The sequence below is a fragment of the Vigna unguiculata genome, chromosome 4, assembly GCF_004118075.2.
Source record: "Vigna unguiculata cultivar IT97K-499-35 chromosome 4, ASM411807v1, whole genome shotgun sequence".
In the NCBI taxonomy this organism is placed as follows: domain Eukaryota; kingdom Viridiplantae; phylum Streptophyta; class Magnoliopsida; order Fabales; family Fabaceae; genus Vigna; species Vigna unguiculata.
In genome coordinates, this window is record NC_040282.1 from 65,867 (window position 1) to 79,178 (window position 13,312).

At 34.9% G+C, this 13,312-nt stretch overlaps 2 protein-coding genes across 2 annotated transcripts; one reads left to right on the forward strand and one right to left on the reverse strand.

The window, feature by feature from the left end:
* The first annotated feature begins 634 nt into the window (after positions 1 to 634).
* On the forward strand, positions 635 to 4,955 carry LOC114181519 (lupeol synthase-like). Its single transcript, XM_028067992.1, is given in 14 exon segments — positions 635 to 860; positions 1,441 to 1,723; positions 1,726 to 1,989; positions 2,074 to 2,240; positions 2,314 to 2,502; positions 2,577 to 2,690; positions 3,091 to 3,210; positions 3,296 to 3,418; positions 3,530 to 3,685; positions 3,763 to 3,809; positions 3,891 to 4,212; positions 4,293 to 4,373; positions 4,472 to 4,555; positions 4,636 to 4,955. Coding segments are annotated over 14 exon segments (2,256 nt in total). The 5' UTR covers positions 635 to 665; the 3' UTR covers positions 4,747 to 4,955.
* A 3,140-nt stretch (positions 4,956 to 8,095) lies between these two features.
* Positions 8,096 to 13,312, reverse strand: LOC114180339 (TORTIFOLIA1-like protein 2). Its single transcript, XM_028066635.1, has 6 exons — positions 12,321 to 13,312; positions 11,743 to 11,937; positions 11,559 to 11,661; positions 10,689 to 11,335; positions 9,686 to 10,387; positions 8,096 to 8,521 (listed from the first exon to the last, which is right to left on the reverse strand). Exons 1-6 carry the CDS (start codon positions 12,942 to 12,944, stop codon positions 8,336 to 8,338), a joined length of 2,457 nt encoding a protein of 818 aa, XP_027922436.1. The 5' UTR covers positions 12,945 to 13,312; the 3' UTR covers positions 8,096 to 8,335.

Genomic DNA, 13,312 nt, shown 5'->3' on the forward strand with positions numbered 1-13,312 from the left:
AGAATTAAAATTTGTATATACTAAGACTGTAATTTTTTTGTTGTATTAAAAAAGTAATATATAGTGAAATATTTATTTTTGTCGTTGATGTTTTTATCACCTATTTTTTACCCCTTTATTCTAGTTTTATTTCTTTACATTAGTTGTATAAAAAAAGAGAAAATTATACTTTGATTTGTATTTTTTGCTTTTATCCTTTGTTTCAAGACGTGATTTAGTATAAAATAATGGTAGTCTATATTAAACCACATCAAAAAAATAAAATATAAAAAAAATGAGAATCATAATATTATTGTAATTATTTTCGTTTTGGTTTGTACAATTTGTAATAATAAAAAAGTTTGAAATTGAGGGTACGAATATAGTTGGACAGTTGCTTCATGTCAATTATTAAAAGGCATGTTATATTGTGAACAACAGTATAGTGAGTTAATAAATTAGTACAACTTGAAACTTCCACATGTTCTTATCATAATTAATTACTTTATCGGCATCGACAACGATACATTTTCAGTGTATTTTCTGAGTTCCTTTTGTCAAATATGACTTAAGGTTATCTAAAATAAAAATAAAAGAAATTTGTTAAGTGTTGTGTGTGAGTAAAATGATATATAAGTGCATGCGTTGGGTGTGAGTTTGGTTGAAAAAGGAAAAGAATTGGTAAGATGTGGAAGTTGAAGATAGGAGAAGGAGGGAAGGGGCTGAAATCCGCCAATAATTTCGTGGGTCGTCAACATTGGGTGTTTGATCCAAACGCAGGAACGGTTGAAGAACGCAATGAGATAGAAAGGCTAAGACACCAATTCACACTAAACAGACATTCCATCAAACAAAGCTCAGATCTCTTCCTCAGGATGCAGGTACTTTATTATTCATCATACACTGTTACACTAAATTTAATAAATAATTTTAAATTTTCAAAATTAAATAAAATCATTTCACATAATCTGTAGCTTTTAAATAATATTAAAAAATAAATTGTACTCTAATGATTTATCCTATTAAAAAATATTGTATCCACGATAAAAAACTTAAAAATATTTATTATTATTATTATTATTATTATTAATGATATACTTAATAATATATATATTCCGAATAATAGATTATGTTGAATGAAATGATGGAAAAGAAGAAGGGGTGGGTGTGGTTGTATGTGATGGAGTGACATACGGGAGGAAGATTCCTGGGAAGGAATAAATACTATGAGCGTTAACTTAGGTTATCATTTCCCTTTTTCTTTCCAACTACCAACACCGCCACAGAAGACGAATCTCCCACAAGTACAAATACAAACCCCTCTCTCAAGGCACTAAAACATTTTTTTTTTAATTAAAAGTTACACTACAACCAAATAATAAATAACCCATGAATTTTCTTATATACGTTTTAATAAGTAGATTTATAATTATTGATTAAAAATTGTTGGGTGGTATGCAGCTGAGAAAAGAGAATGGATGTGGGGTGATTCCAGCGGCAGTGAAAGTAAGAGATAGAGAAAATGTTACGATGGAAGCGTTGATAAGTACAATAAGAAGAGGCATCAGTTTCTATTCATCCATTCAAGGAAGTGATGGGCACTGGCCTGCAGAATCAGCTGGGCCTTTGTTTTTCCTTCAACCATTGGTGATGGCATTATACATCACAGGATCTCTTGATGCTGTTTTAGGAGCTGAACACAAGAAGGAAATAGTGAGATATTTGTATAATCATCAGAACGAAGATGGGGTTGGGGATTTCATATAGAGGGTGATAGTACAATGTTCGGATCAGCACTGAGCTACATTGCGTTGAGGATACTTGGTGAAGGTGTTGAAGATGAGGCAATGTACAGAGGAAGAAAGTGGATCCTGGAGCATGGTGGTTTAGTGGCTATTCCCTCGTGGGGAAAGTTCTGGGTCACGGTACTTGGTGTCTATGAATGGTGTGGATGTAATCCTCTTCCACCGGAGTTTTGGCTTCTACCCAAAGCCGTTCCCATTCATCCAGGTTAATTAGTCTCATCTCAGAGAGCCATGCATGGTTTAGGTTTAGGGTTTCTTTCTGTTTGAACTAATATACATAAACATGCAGGGAAAATGCTTTGCTACTGTCGATTGGTTTACATGCCCATGTCATACTTATATGGTAAGAGGTTCGTGGGTCCCATCACCGCCTTAATCAGATCACTCAGACAAGAAATGTATACTGAGCCTTATGAAGCAATCAACTGGAACAAAGCCCGCAACACTGTTGCTAAGGTCGATTTATATTTACATTTAAAATTAAGTATCATTTATATTTAAACGTACTAAGCAATTAGTATGATATTAGGAGGATCTTTACTATCCACATCCTGTGATCCAAGACATGTTATGGGGATTTCTTCATCACGTGGGAGAGCGTTTTCTGAATTGCTGGCCCTTCTCTATGCTCAGACAGAAGGCATTAGAAATAGCAATTAACCATGTACGTTACGAGGATGAGAACAGTAGATACCTTTGCATTGGAAGTGTAGAGAAGGTACGTAAATTAATTATTACAATTAATTCATAAATTCATTGCTAATTAGCTTCCTTAATGGAAATTAATTACAGGTTTTATGCTTGCTTGCGCGTTGGGTTGAGGACCCTAACTCAGAGGCATACAAACTTCATTTAGCCCGAATCCCCGATTACTTCTGGCTCGCAGAAGACGGCTTGAAAATCCAGGTACCACAATTAATACCTTACCAAAAAAAGAAACAAAATTAATATATATCTCTCCTCTTTCTAATTTTAGAAGGAAAACATTCAAATTAGGAAAAATAAGTTTAAGTTATTTTACAACTGTTATTACTGTTATTTCCATAAATCATCAATGTACTCTTTTATTATAACTAATAAGTTGCCTTTAAACATCCATTTCCATTTTCATAAAATTGTGACCCTATTTTAAGTAAAACTACAAAATTTGCCATAAAATTGTTATTTTTTATTAGCCAATAAAGTAATGCATTTCTAAAATATAACAAGTGAATATATTGTAAATGGTTGAATCTAAAGTTGTATTGATTGGTTGTAAAGTGTTATTGAAGAAGTTGAAAAAATGTAATTGAATTTACGAGTGCAGAGTTTTGGGAGCCAAATGTGGGATGCTGCATTTGCTATTCAAGCAATACTTAGTTGTGATGTGAGTGAGGAGTACGGGCCTACACTTCGTAAAGCACACGACTTCGTCAAGGCTTCACAAGTAGTAACTTCGTCTCTCATATATATATAACATACTTTGCAATAATTAATATGTGAGGTGGATGTTAATTATTATGTATTAAAAGGTGAGTGAAAACCCTTCTGGTGACTTCAAAGCAATGTACAGACACATATCCAAAGGAAGCTGGACATTCTCAATGCATGATCAAGGTTGGCAAGTCTCAGACTGCACCGCAGAAGGACTCAAGGCAAGAGTGTTCATAAAAATCATCATAGACATAGACATAGACATATACATAAACATAAACATAAACATGAACATGAATAATTTCTTATACTATATTTATGCACATGCATAGGCTGCACTCCTTCTGTCAGAAATGCCAACTGATCTAGTAGGGGACCAAATGGAAACACAGCGATTTTGTGATGCTGTTAATGTCATCCTTTCTCTACAGAGCAGTAATGGTGGTTTCCCTGCTTGGGAACCTCAAAGAGCATATCGTTGGTTAGAGGTAAGAAAATACAGTAATGCCGGGTTTTGCCTTTGACTAAGTCACCACTTGCATCTTATATGCTAAGTGTGCTGCAGAAATTCAACCCAACTGAATTCTTTGAAGACACACTGATTGAGACGGAGTAAGATTTTACAATATGTGACCATGAATTCACAAACAAAGCTGATGATGCTTGCACTCACTAACTTACTATGTTGGACAGGTATGTGGAATGCACTGGATCAGCAGTGCAGGCCCTTTGTGTCTTCAGAAAGTTATACCCAAAACACAGAAGAAGGGAAATAGATAGCAGTATTTGGAAAGCAATCGATTTCATTGAAAGGAAGCAAAATGGTGATGGATCGTGGTACGGTTGTTGGGGTATTTGCTATACATATGGTACCTGGTTCGCTGTGGAGGGACTAAGAGCCTATGGAAAGAAGTACCATAACAGCCCTTCCCTACGCAAGGCTTGTCAGTTTTTGTTGTCAAAGCAGCTTCCTAATGGTGGATGGGGAGAGAGTTATTTGTCCAGCCAAAACAAGGTTAGGTTTATACAAATTAACTAAACTAATTCTGAGTATCATTCATTATTAACAATTATTATATAAACACTTGTCGTTAGGTTTATACAAACCTAGAAGGCAACCGTGCAAACTTAGTTCAAACTTCGTGGGCCCTGTTGTCCCTTATGCATGCAGGACAGGTTAGTAATAAAGTTCTATAAGATTCATATTCCAAACAATGACTAAAAGAGTTCCGAATTTTGCTAATTCTGAATTTTTTTTTTCTGAAAAAAAAAAGGCTGAGATAGATCCCACACCCATACACCGTGGAATAAAGTTACTTATCAATTCACAAATGGAAGATGGAGATTTCCCACAGCAGGTAACTGATTTCATATTTTTTTATCCTTTAATCTCTTTTAAAAGTAAACTTTTTTTAATAAGGTTGTTATCTGATGGCAGGAGATCACGGGAGTATTCATGAGGAACTGTACACTGAACTACTCATCTTATCGAAACATCTTTCCCATATGGGCTTTGGGAGAGTATCGTCGCCAATTATTGCATGCTTAACTCAACTTGGTAATTGCTTTGCTTCTCCACTACGCATCAATCAACTCCTTCCTACGTACATGTGTAATATAATTTACATTTCAAAGGATTCTGTGCTTGCCAGCACAATATAAAATAAATCGTTCAGCGTGTGATTGTAATATTCAATTAGTCTTTCAAGGAGAACCTGTCTGTAACACTAAGCATAAACAATACTTAATTTCAAGTTAATTTCCTTCTTAGTAAACAAATGCGTTCATCTCTTTCAGCCTGATTAGCACCATAGATCAAGATAACTCTAGAACTTTGATTAATTACGTGAAGTCCAAATACATTGTGTAACATTCCAATTTTAGCAGCTTAAAACTAATAAAATAGGATATTTCACCTTAGTATTCAAAACAAATAAACAAATGTATAAAGTATATTAATACAGTCTTACAAATGATCAGACTATATAAATATATCAATTATACATACCAAACATTTCTAACCCTAAACACAAGCTAACCACTTACACCAGCTTCTCATTGAGACCTCTTTCCGACCTAAGAGATGCCTCCTCAACCTCCAGAGGTGCCTCTGAAACAGCATCCACCACTGCTCCCACCTCAATCCCTACCTCAATGCATACACTACCACAATCACTGCTAATCCTCCTTGGGTTAGCATTAACCAATCTCAACTCAGTCTCATATAAACAATCTCATATCATATACTCATCATTCATAATAATTACAAAGCTTCTATGATAACTAAAGTACCACCCAATTTAACTCAAAAATACAAATTTCAGGTTCTGACTCACTCGCCCAGCTAATAGCACTCGTCCAGCCAGTGGCCCATTCTCGTCCAGCTAGTACCACTCGCCAGCCACTGGTCCAGGTCTGGAAGTTCCTGACTTGGAAATTAGCCCAGCGAGTAGCACTAGCCCAGCCACTGGCCCATGCTAGCCCAGCGAGTAGCACTCACCCAGCGAGTATGCGAATCTGCATAATTCGACAGATCAGTGTTCTGCATAATTCTGCAGATCAACCTATTCGCCTAGCGAGTAGGCTCGCCCAGCGAGTAAGCAATTCTGCATAATTTTACAGAAACTGATTTAAGCAAAATTATACATATTCAACCAATCCATCCAACTCCAAAACCTCCACCAAAGACCATTCGAGTATCAAACATTAATTCTATCAAAATATTCACATCAATTGCACCCATAGCATACAATTATTCTCAAATAACATATAAAACCTAAGCATTTATCGTTTTTAAACATCACAACTCAATTCACATATCAAATACATCAATCAATTACACAATAATCATATAATAACATTCTTAACAGGTTTGTGAGACATAATAGACATTAGCTTCCCTTACTTGATATCCTGCTTAAACAATTCTATAAACTGCTTAAACAATTCTATAAACGTTAAACGTCTCTAACTCCACAGGATGCTCTATCTACACATAGAAACATCACAAGAATGATCAAGACATATCATTATGATCACTGATCAACAGAGACTCATATTGATACATAAAATGGCACATGCAAGCAGAAGAAGGCTTACATGCAACAGAAAACAGAAAGAAAACACCAAAAAGACAGCGGAAACTTAACTTACACAAACTGAGAAACTGATCGATCCAAATTGAAGAAGAGCTCACTAAGAGGATCAATCCTACGGTCTCAGTTCTTCAATCAGACGACCAGAAAAACATAACTTTTAGAGAGAAGTCAGAGAACTCTAGAAAAGTTGTTTCTAGAGAGATAATGTGTTTTAAAATAATGAAACTCGTTTATAACAATTCTATTTATACTAAAACTTTTTTAATATTAAAATAATCAAGCCTCACTATTTTTAAACCACTATCATTTCTAAGGTACCATTTTCTTGGATTTTACACCTTGGGCAGAGGATCGTATAGGTAATCGACAAGAACAAAAACTGTTTTTAATCTAACAAATTTTGTTCATTATTTTGTTTAAGAAAGTAAAAATAAGATATTATTCATATTTAATATTATATATATATATATAAATATTTTTATTCTTTCGTATTTTTTTTTCTCTACACACTTTTTTCTACCGTCGCAATTGTTTATATTATTTCATATTCATTCACATTTTTAAGATACTCTCTTTCTTATCACAACTTCGATTTCATATTTTAATTTTATATAATTATTTTTAAATGATGTGTTATTAATTTTAATAAATCAAATAACTTTTAGATTTCACATTTGTTTATTTTTTACTTTTTTTTTAAATATTTTTATTTATTGTTTATTTATTTTATATAAGATTACTTAATTCTCAATTTCAAATATTTTATTTTGAAATTTTTTTATTTATTAAGTAATATAAAAAAATATCTTCTTTATATTTTATTTATCCATAATATTATTTTTTATTTGGAAAAGTTTTATTTAAATAAGACCGTTTCATTGTTTATTATCGATTCTACTAATTTAATATTTGAAAGTTCTTTCAAATTTATAAGCTATCATACTCTTAAGATTTATTCAAATTTGTTTTTAAGATAAATATTTGACTACTTTAACTTCTTTCTAATATTTTTATTTATTATTTATTTATATCATGTTAAATATTACTTTAATAATTTTATATATAGTTATTTGTATTTTTAACTTATTATCATAAATATAATTTTACCATGGTAGTTGTTCAAATATACTTAATTTACTATAATATTGTTATAAATCCATAAAACATATAAATAACTTGATTTCATTCTTATAAATATTGTTTATCACAATTAAACATATATTTTTAATTTGTTCAATAAGTATATTATAATCTATATTAGTACATAAAAAATCAATAGAATTAAAATAAACATCTGTTTTTACTGTTTTCATCCAAAATTATTAAATTGATCCTTTAATTTGTTTTTTAGTTTGAATTTGATCTCAATTTTAAAAAATTAATGCAATTTTATTTTTTTAGTTAAATTTTCTAAAGTAAGAACTTTTTTTATCAAAATTAACACTAAAGTTATGTTAATTATACCAATAAAATAAATCATCTTTATTAACAAATTTTATTTTGATGAAAAAAAATCCTTAACTTGTTTAAAAAGATTTAAGAAAAAAATTAAATTACATCGATTTTTGAAAAATCAGGAAAAATGTTTAACCGCCAAAACGTTTCCTTTGTTTCTCCTTATAAATTGGAGTTATTCAAATAGGTAAGTAGGAAGTGTTATCTTGACTCTTTTTCCTTGATTTCTTCTTTTTTTAATCTAGAGTTGCTCCAGAAATGAGCCGAGGCACTTGATAATATCTAGCTTTAGAGTTTAGTGATTTCGGTATGATTAAATAATGTAAAAAATTTAAAAATAAGCACTCAAAAAACAAACATATAATTGTTATATCATTCTCAAAGATACAATACTTTTTTTTCCTATCAAAGTACACAGCTACCAATCGGAAAAAAGAAAACACTCCACAAATCAATAATTCCAGAAATAGCAGCAGATTATTCGTAAAATCCAACGCCCTAACGAAGTGCATACAACAAGAACTGGGTGAGTTCAACCTGGGACGAGATCCGAGCCCCAACAGAAAATGGCTACTTTGACAAATATCAATCTTCAGCTGTCTTACCCCATATATGATGTAATTTCATTGCTAATTCAGCAGCACGCCTTCTTTCTGAATGATTGAAAATGTGCAGGTTCACGGCCTCCTGAATTGCCGATAAAAGATGTTCCTTGGCTTCAATAGAGATAGCAATGCAATTTGGTCCATGGATAGTACTCATTTCAACAATCTAAAATAAGATTACCATAAAGGATCAGATTTCCCAAAGTTACTTGGTAGCAGAGTAGTAAACGGAATATAAATTCAAAGACAGAAGTGGCCAACTTAGAAGCTTGTTACAGGAAAGTGAGAATCCATTGACGTGGTATTTAATATAATTTACTTCTACTATTGCAAAGTGAAGCTGTAAAACCCAGACTGAAGAAAAGCCCGAAAACCAGTTGATTTGATAGTGATACAAGCTTCACGTGGGCATCGGTAATTGATTCTCTAGTTCGAGTTTTACAACAACGTTTTGCAGCAATTCATATTGGACTGTAAAACACTATCAAGAGAATAAACTCAATGCAGCAAAGACAAATGTAAGATATTGGGAGATTAAATATACGACAAGATAAAACAAAAATAAATGCATTGCAATAAAAGTTAGGATAGGGCAAAGAGGGTTTTGCTTCCCCAAGAAGTGAGGAAATGTAGCTGATTGAAGTACCTTTACCAATCATACTTTAAATCAATAGTTGATGCACCCTCACTTAAGAGGAATCAAAGCTCACCTAGGGTGGTTGGGACATGTATACAGACCAATAAAAGATCTAGCAAAGATAATATAGAGCATAGCCTAAGCATCAAGGCAAAGAAAAACTGATACAAGCTATAAGCAATAGACACCAATAATTTGTCTCCAGACAGACAATCAAGACAGCTGTTGATCAATTAACTTTATCAAGTAGGAAAGGCTGGCTCATATTTCAGCTATGCATAGTTTGAGCAAGGCAGTTTCTAATTCTACAGCAGAAGTAATACAGAACAATTAATTCAGAACAAGTTATTCCATATCACATAACCTGCTCTCACATGATCTTAATAACACACTATTGCTCTTAAATGCTACCGATAACTACCAGTTGTTATATATATATATAGATATATATATATATATATATATATATATATATATATATATATATATATATATATAATAATAATACATTTCGGATCATGACACTTATTATCAGTTCCCATCAACATTTTTTCACATGACATAAAAAGCATTAATAGCCATCAAAAGAACATTGAGATCTGCACAGATTTTAAGGCTACACATATTTATTCCAAGGAAGCCACTTAACGAAAGGAAGACGGAATAAAAAATGATAAGGGTAAGTGAACTTGCCTGTTGCAGCCAAGGGATTATCATACTAAACAATTTTCCTTCCAAAAGATGTGATGCTAAAGTGCTAAGAAGAGCATTGATTGTCTTCACTGATAAACTTTCTACAACTGGACCAGTAGTATTCAAAAGCTCAACGAGAATAAACTCATCATTGAAACACAAAGCTTCCATATATGCACTGTTTAGATCCCCTTCGCATACAAGACGTTTTACATGCTTCCAGCAGTTTGTGTTACTCTCAGACCAGCCATTTCTGGCATTGGTTGTTCTAGAAGCAGAAATGATACCATCATTTTTTACCAAACCTATTCTTGTTGCATCCTTCACTGAGCTGTTCAAAACATCCTTCTCTGTACCTTTTCTGCCAGCCTTGACCTTGTAACTTTTCCAGATATCTGAACTATCTCCAGAATGAATCCCGGGTTGGCTTCTTGAAAATGTCTTTTTCTCCCAACTTTCAGAATTTTTAACTGACACAGAGCCTGATTGCTTATTATTAATTTCTACAGAGGGCCTTGGAGTGCAGATGGAGAACCTGGGAGAGGCAACAATTTCATTATGCTTCCCTAATTTGGAGGTTTCAGAATAAGAATGCCTTCCTCCTTTAAGAGATTCTCGACTTAATCTATCAAAGGCATTCTCTAAGCCTGTCATTCTTGACTGGATTGTAGAAAGGGCATCCATTATGCCAGTTGAAAACATCTGAAAAAGATTTGACAGTATGCTAAATAAAATATGTTCCATATACTGTGTGATGCATGACAAAAAAATACTAAAAGTCCAGTATAAGAATAGTATGCCTATGTGTGTGTGCCAGAAGTCTCATAATTCACACACGACTGATAGAAACATGCAAAACTAATCTAGGTACTTCACCAGTTTCACACTGTCTAAAAAACAACGAAACCTAAGCTCAAGAAACCATAGGATAAAGGAAAATGACTAGCAACAACAGACTGAAGAATTTAGAATCCCGTGCTGTCAATATACGTATGTATAATACCTGTAATTGGTGTATCATGTTAGCTTGTTTGATTTCAATATCTGATAGTTGATTCTGAATACAAGTCATTTCATTTGCCATTTGCATACAGCATTCATGTGTAGTTTGGCGACATGGCTCTGTGATTGTAGAATCAGAACTACTAGGGTGCTGCATCTTTACGGAGTACACTTGTTCATTAGAACATATTTCTTCACCATACCGTTGGCTTCTTGCAATTGGCTTCTGTACTCCACTATTTATAAAGCAGTCATGAGCAGTTAAAAACTTGGTCTCAAAGTTATCAGTGGCAAGATTAGAAACAGAAGAACACTCTTGGTTGTCGTCCATAGGCACATATTCATAACCAACATCTTGCATGCTTGAAACATCGGCACTCATTGTTTCCAATGGCTTAGAGACAGAACAACTCTCGGATTCTTCATTCTGGAATTCCACCACAGGGTGGGGTCTGGGGACTGCTACTTCAATATGCCAATCATCAGGTTTATGCTGAGTGTTCCTGGTATAATTTTGGCATGTTTTTTTAACAGACAAAGGAATCCTTCCCATAGTTGATTTCATATTAACCTTTTGGAGCCCAACATCTTTCTGTCTGGATTCGGTCGTACTGCTAAGATCAGAAGAGTCGCCTCTGTATATGTTTTCTGTGAAAAGCATGAGCAGAACAAAACATAAACAAGAAGCAATGAAAGCATGTCGATGAATAGAAGGATCACTATCAGAAGGGCGCATCACAAATTCAAAACATAGATAATGATCATGCCAAGGTGAGCAAAGTTACTGGGTGCGAAGATGTAGACAGGTGTCCATTTTTCAGACATTAAATATCAATTATTGTTGTTCACGAAAGAGACAACATAGGTAAACCTTTTAACGAGGATCCAGTTTCAGATGGGTCAGGAGTATCGGGAGCCGGAAGACTTGTCCAATACTTAAGCGCTTGCAAAACAACATCTCTAACTGGTTTTACCTATAACACAACCAAGGATGAATAAGAATGTGATAAATTGAGTCACAAGAAGATGAATGTAAAAACAAAATCGAGAAACACCTTGTCAAATCGACACGACTCAAGGGACTGAACACATGAAGCTCTAAAACATCCCAGAAAAGAAGCACCGCCCAGAGCGATTTCCGCCAGTGCCACAGAAGCTGCTTTGCGAGTTGTCCAGTCACTGTGCTTTAGGGCGTCTTGGATACTGCCAATTGCAGCGGAGAGAATATTTTGCGTTGGAGCACCCCCAGCCTGAAAAATGAAAGAAACATGTAATTTTTCATGCAATCTTGTGAGATAAAAATTTAGATACAATTAGGTGTTCATTTGGTACCAGACCACAGCTAGGTAGTCGTGGTCTCTTATTGATGATAGGATGGTTATGGTTAACAGCCTGAATATGAGTCATTACGGTAACTTCAAACCTAGAGTAAAAACTGAGATGACTCGTTAGGCTGAAATATCCTAGTGGGGATGGTGAGCTCTGTAGTTGCTTCAAGAGCTTTTGGTAGTGCTTTGTTATTAGAACTAGAGTTTCACTCGTACAGAAAGTTAAGTTAATGCAAATCTTGAATGCCCCATTATCGTGTATATGAATGAATGAATGAATGAATGAAGGTAGAAGGAAAGGAAACCTGGATAAGGGTCTTGGTGAGGTCAAGCAGTGCAGGTTTAGCCATGAAATGAGGGTTTTTAAGCAACTTGAGAGTCCTGAGAAGCATCTTGTGCAGGAGCGACAGAGGAGGATGGTGGGTGTTGTGAATGATTCTGGCGAGGCAGAGAGCAGAGGCTGACTGAACATGCCTATTCTGTTCGCCGAGAGCCTCGAAAATGGGCTTGACGAGCAAGAGAAAGACCTTGTCCTTGTGAGAGAGGGCGTGGCCCAACTTGGAGGCGAGAAGGGCAACGGTGTTGACGCAGACGTCTCGGACGACGGAGTCGGGATCCCTAAGGCGCTTAACGATGCTGGCGACCATCTTGGGAAGGTGCGGAAGGAGGAGAGTGTCGTGGTGAGTGACCAAGGTTCCCATCAGCCTCACGCACTCCTTTCTTATGGAAGCCTTTTGCTCCCACTCCGTCTCCAGAATGCACGACAGGAACGACCATATCCCTTCAGGCCTCAAACCCTGCGCCACACGATCTAGCTCCTCCATTCCTATTTGCTGCGTGTCGCGATCTCCCACCTTGTTCAGCGCACATACTATCCTCTGTTTCAGCTCCAAACCACCGCCACCGCCGCCACCCTGTCCCTTCTTCATCTTCCTCTCCTTCGCTTCAGATCACCATTCCATAAGGATACTTCAGATATTATTCAAATTTCAAATCGGAGCGAATCTCCAAATTCACCTCGGGTTTGGCAAAATATGTCCCCCGCACGCAAACAGAGAACGAGAAGAAGAACAAGGCACGCTCATGCTCACTTCTGTTGGTTTTCTATTTTACGATCAGTTATGAGAGAGAAAGAGTGGTATAGAGGAAGAAATTCAATTTTTGTTCAGTACTGTACTCTCAATTCTCTTTATTCTATTTATCCATTCCAATTACTAATTCATCACTTCAAATTTCGCGCCCTGCCCATCAATTCGAATTTCCTCTTAAGGACCCTTTTCTTTCCGGCCCATAAGAA

Excerpts from the sequence above, each read along its gene's own strand:
- LOC114180339 (XM_028066635.1), bottom strand. The coding sequence starts at position 12,944 with ATGAAGAAGGGACAGGGTGGCGGCGGTGGCGGTGGTTTGGAGCTGAAA. Across the intron at positions 10,388-10,688 it reads ACATGATACACCAATTACAG|ATGTTTTCAACTGGCATAAT; the intron begins GTATTATACATA and ends AATCTTTTTCAG. Across the intron at positions 8,522-9,685 it reads TAATCCCTTGGCTGCAACAG|ATTGTTGAAATGAGTACTAT; the intron begins GCAAGTTCACTT and ends ATCTTATTTTAG.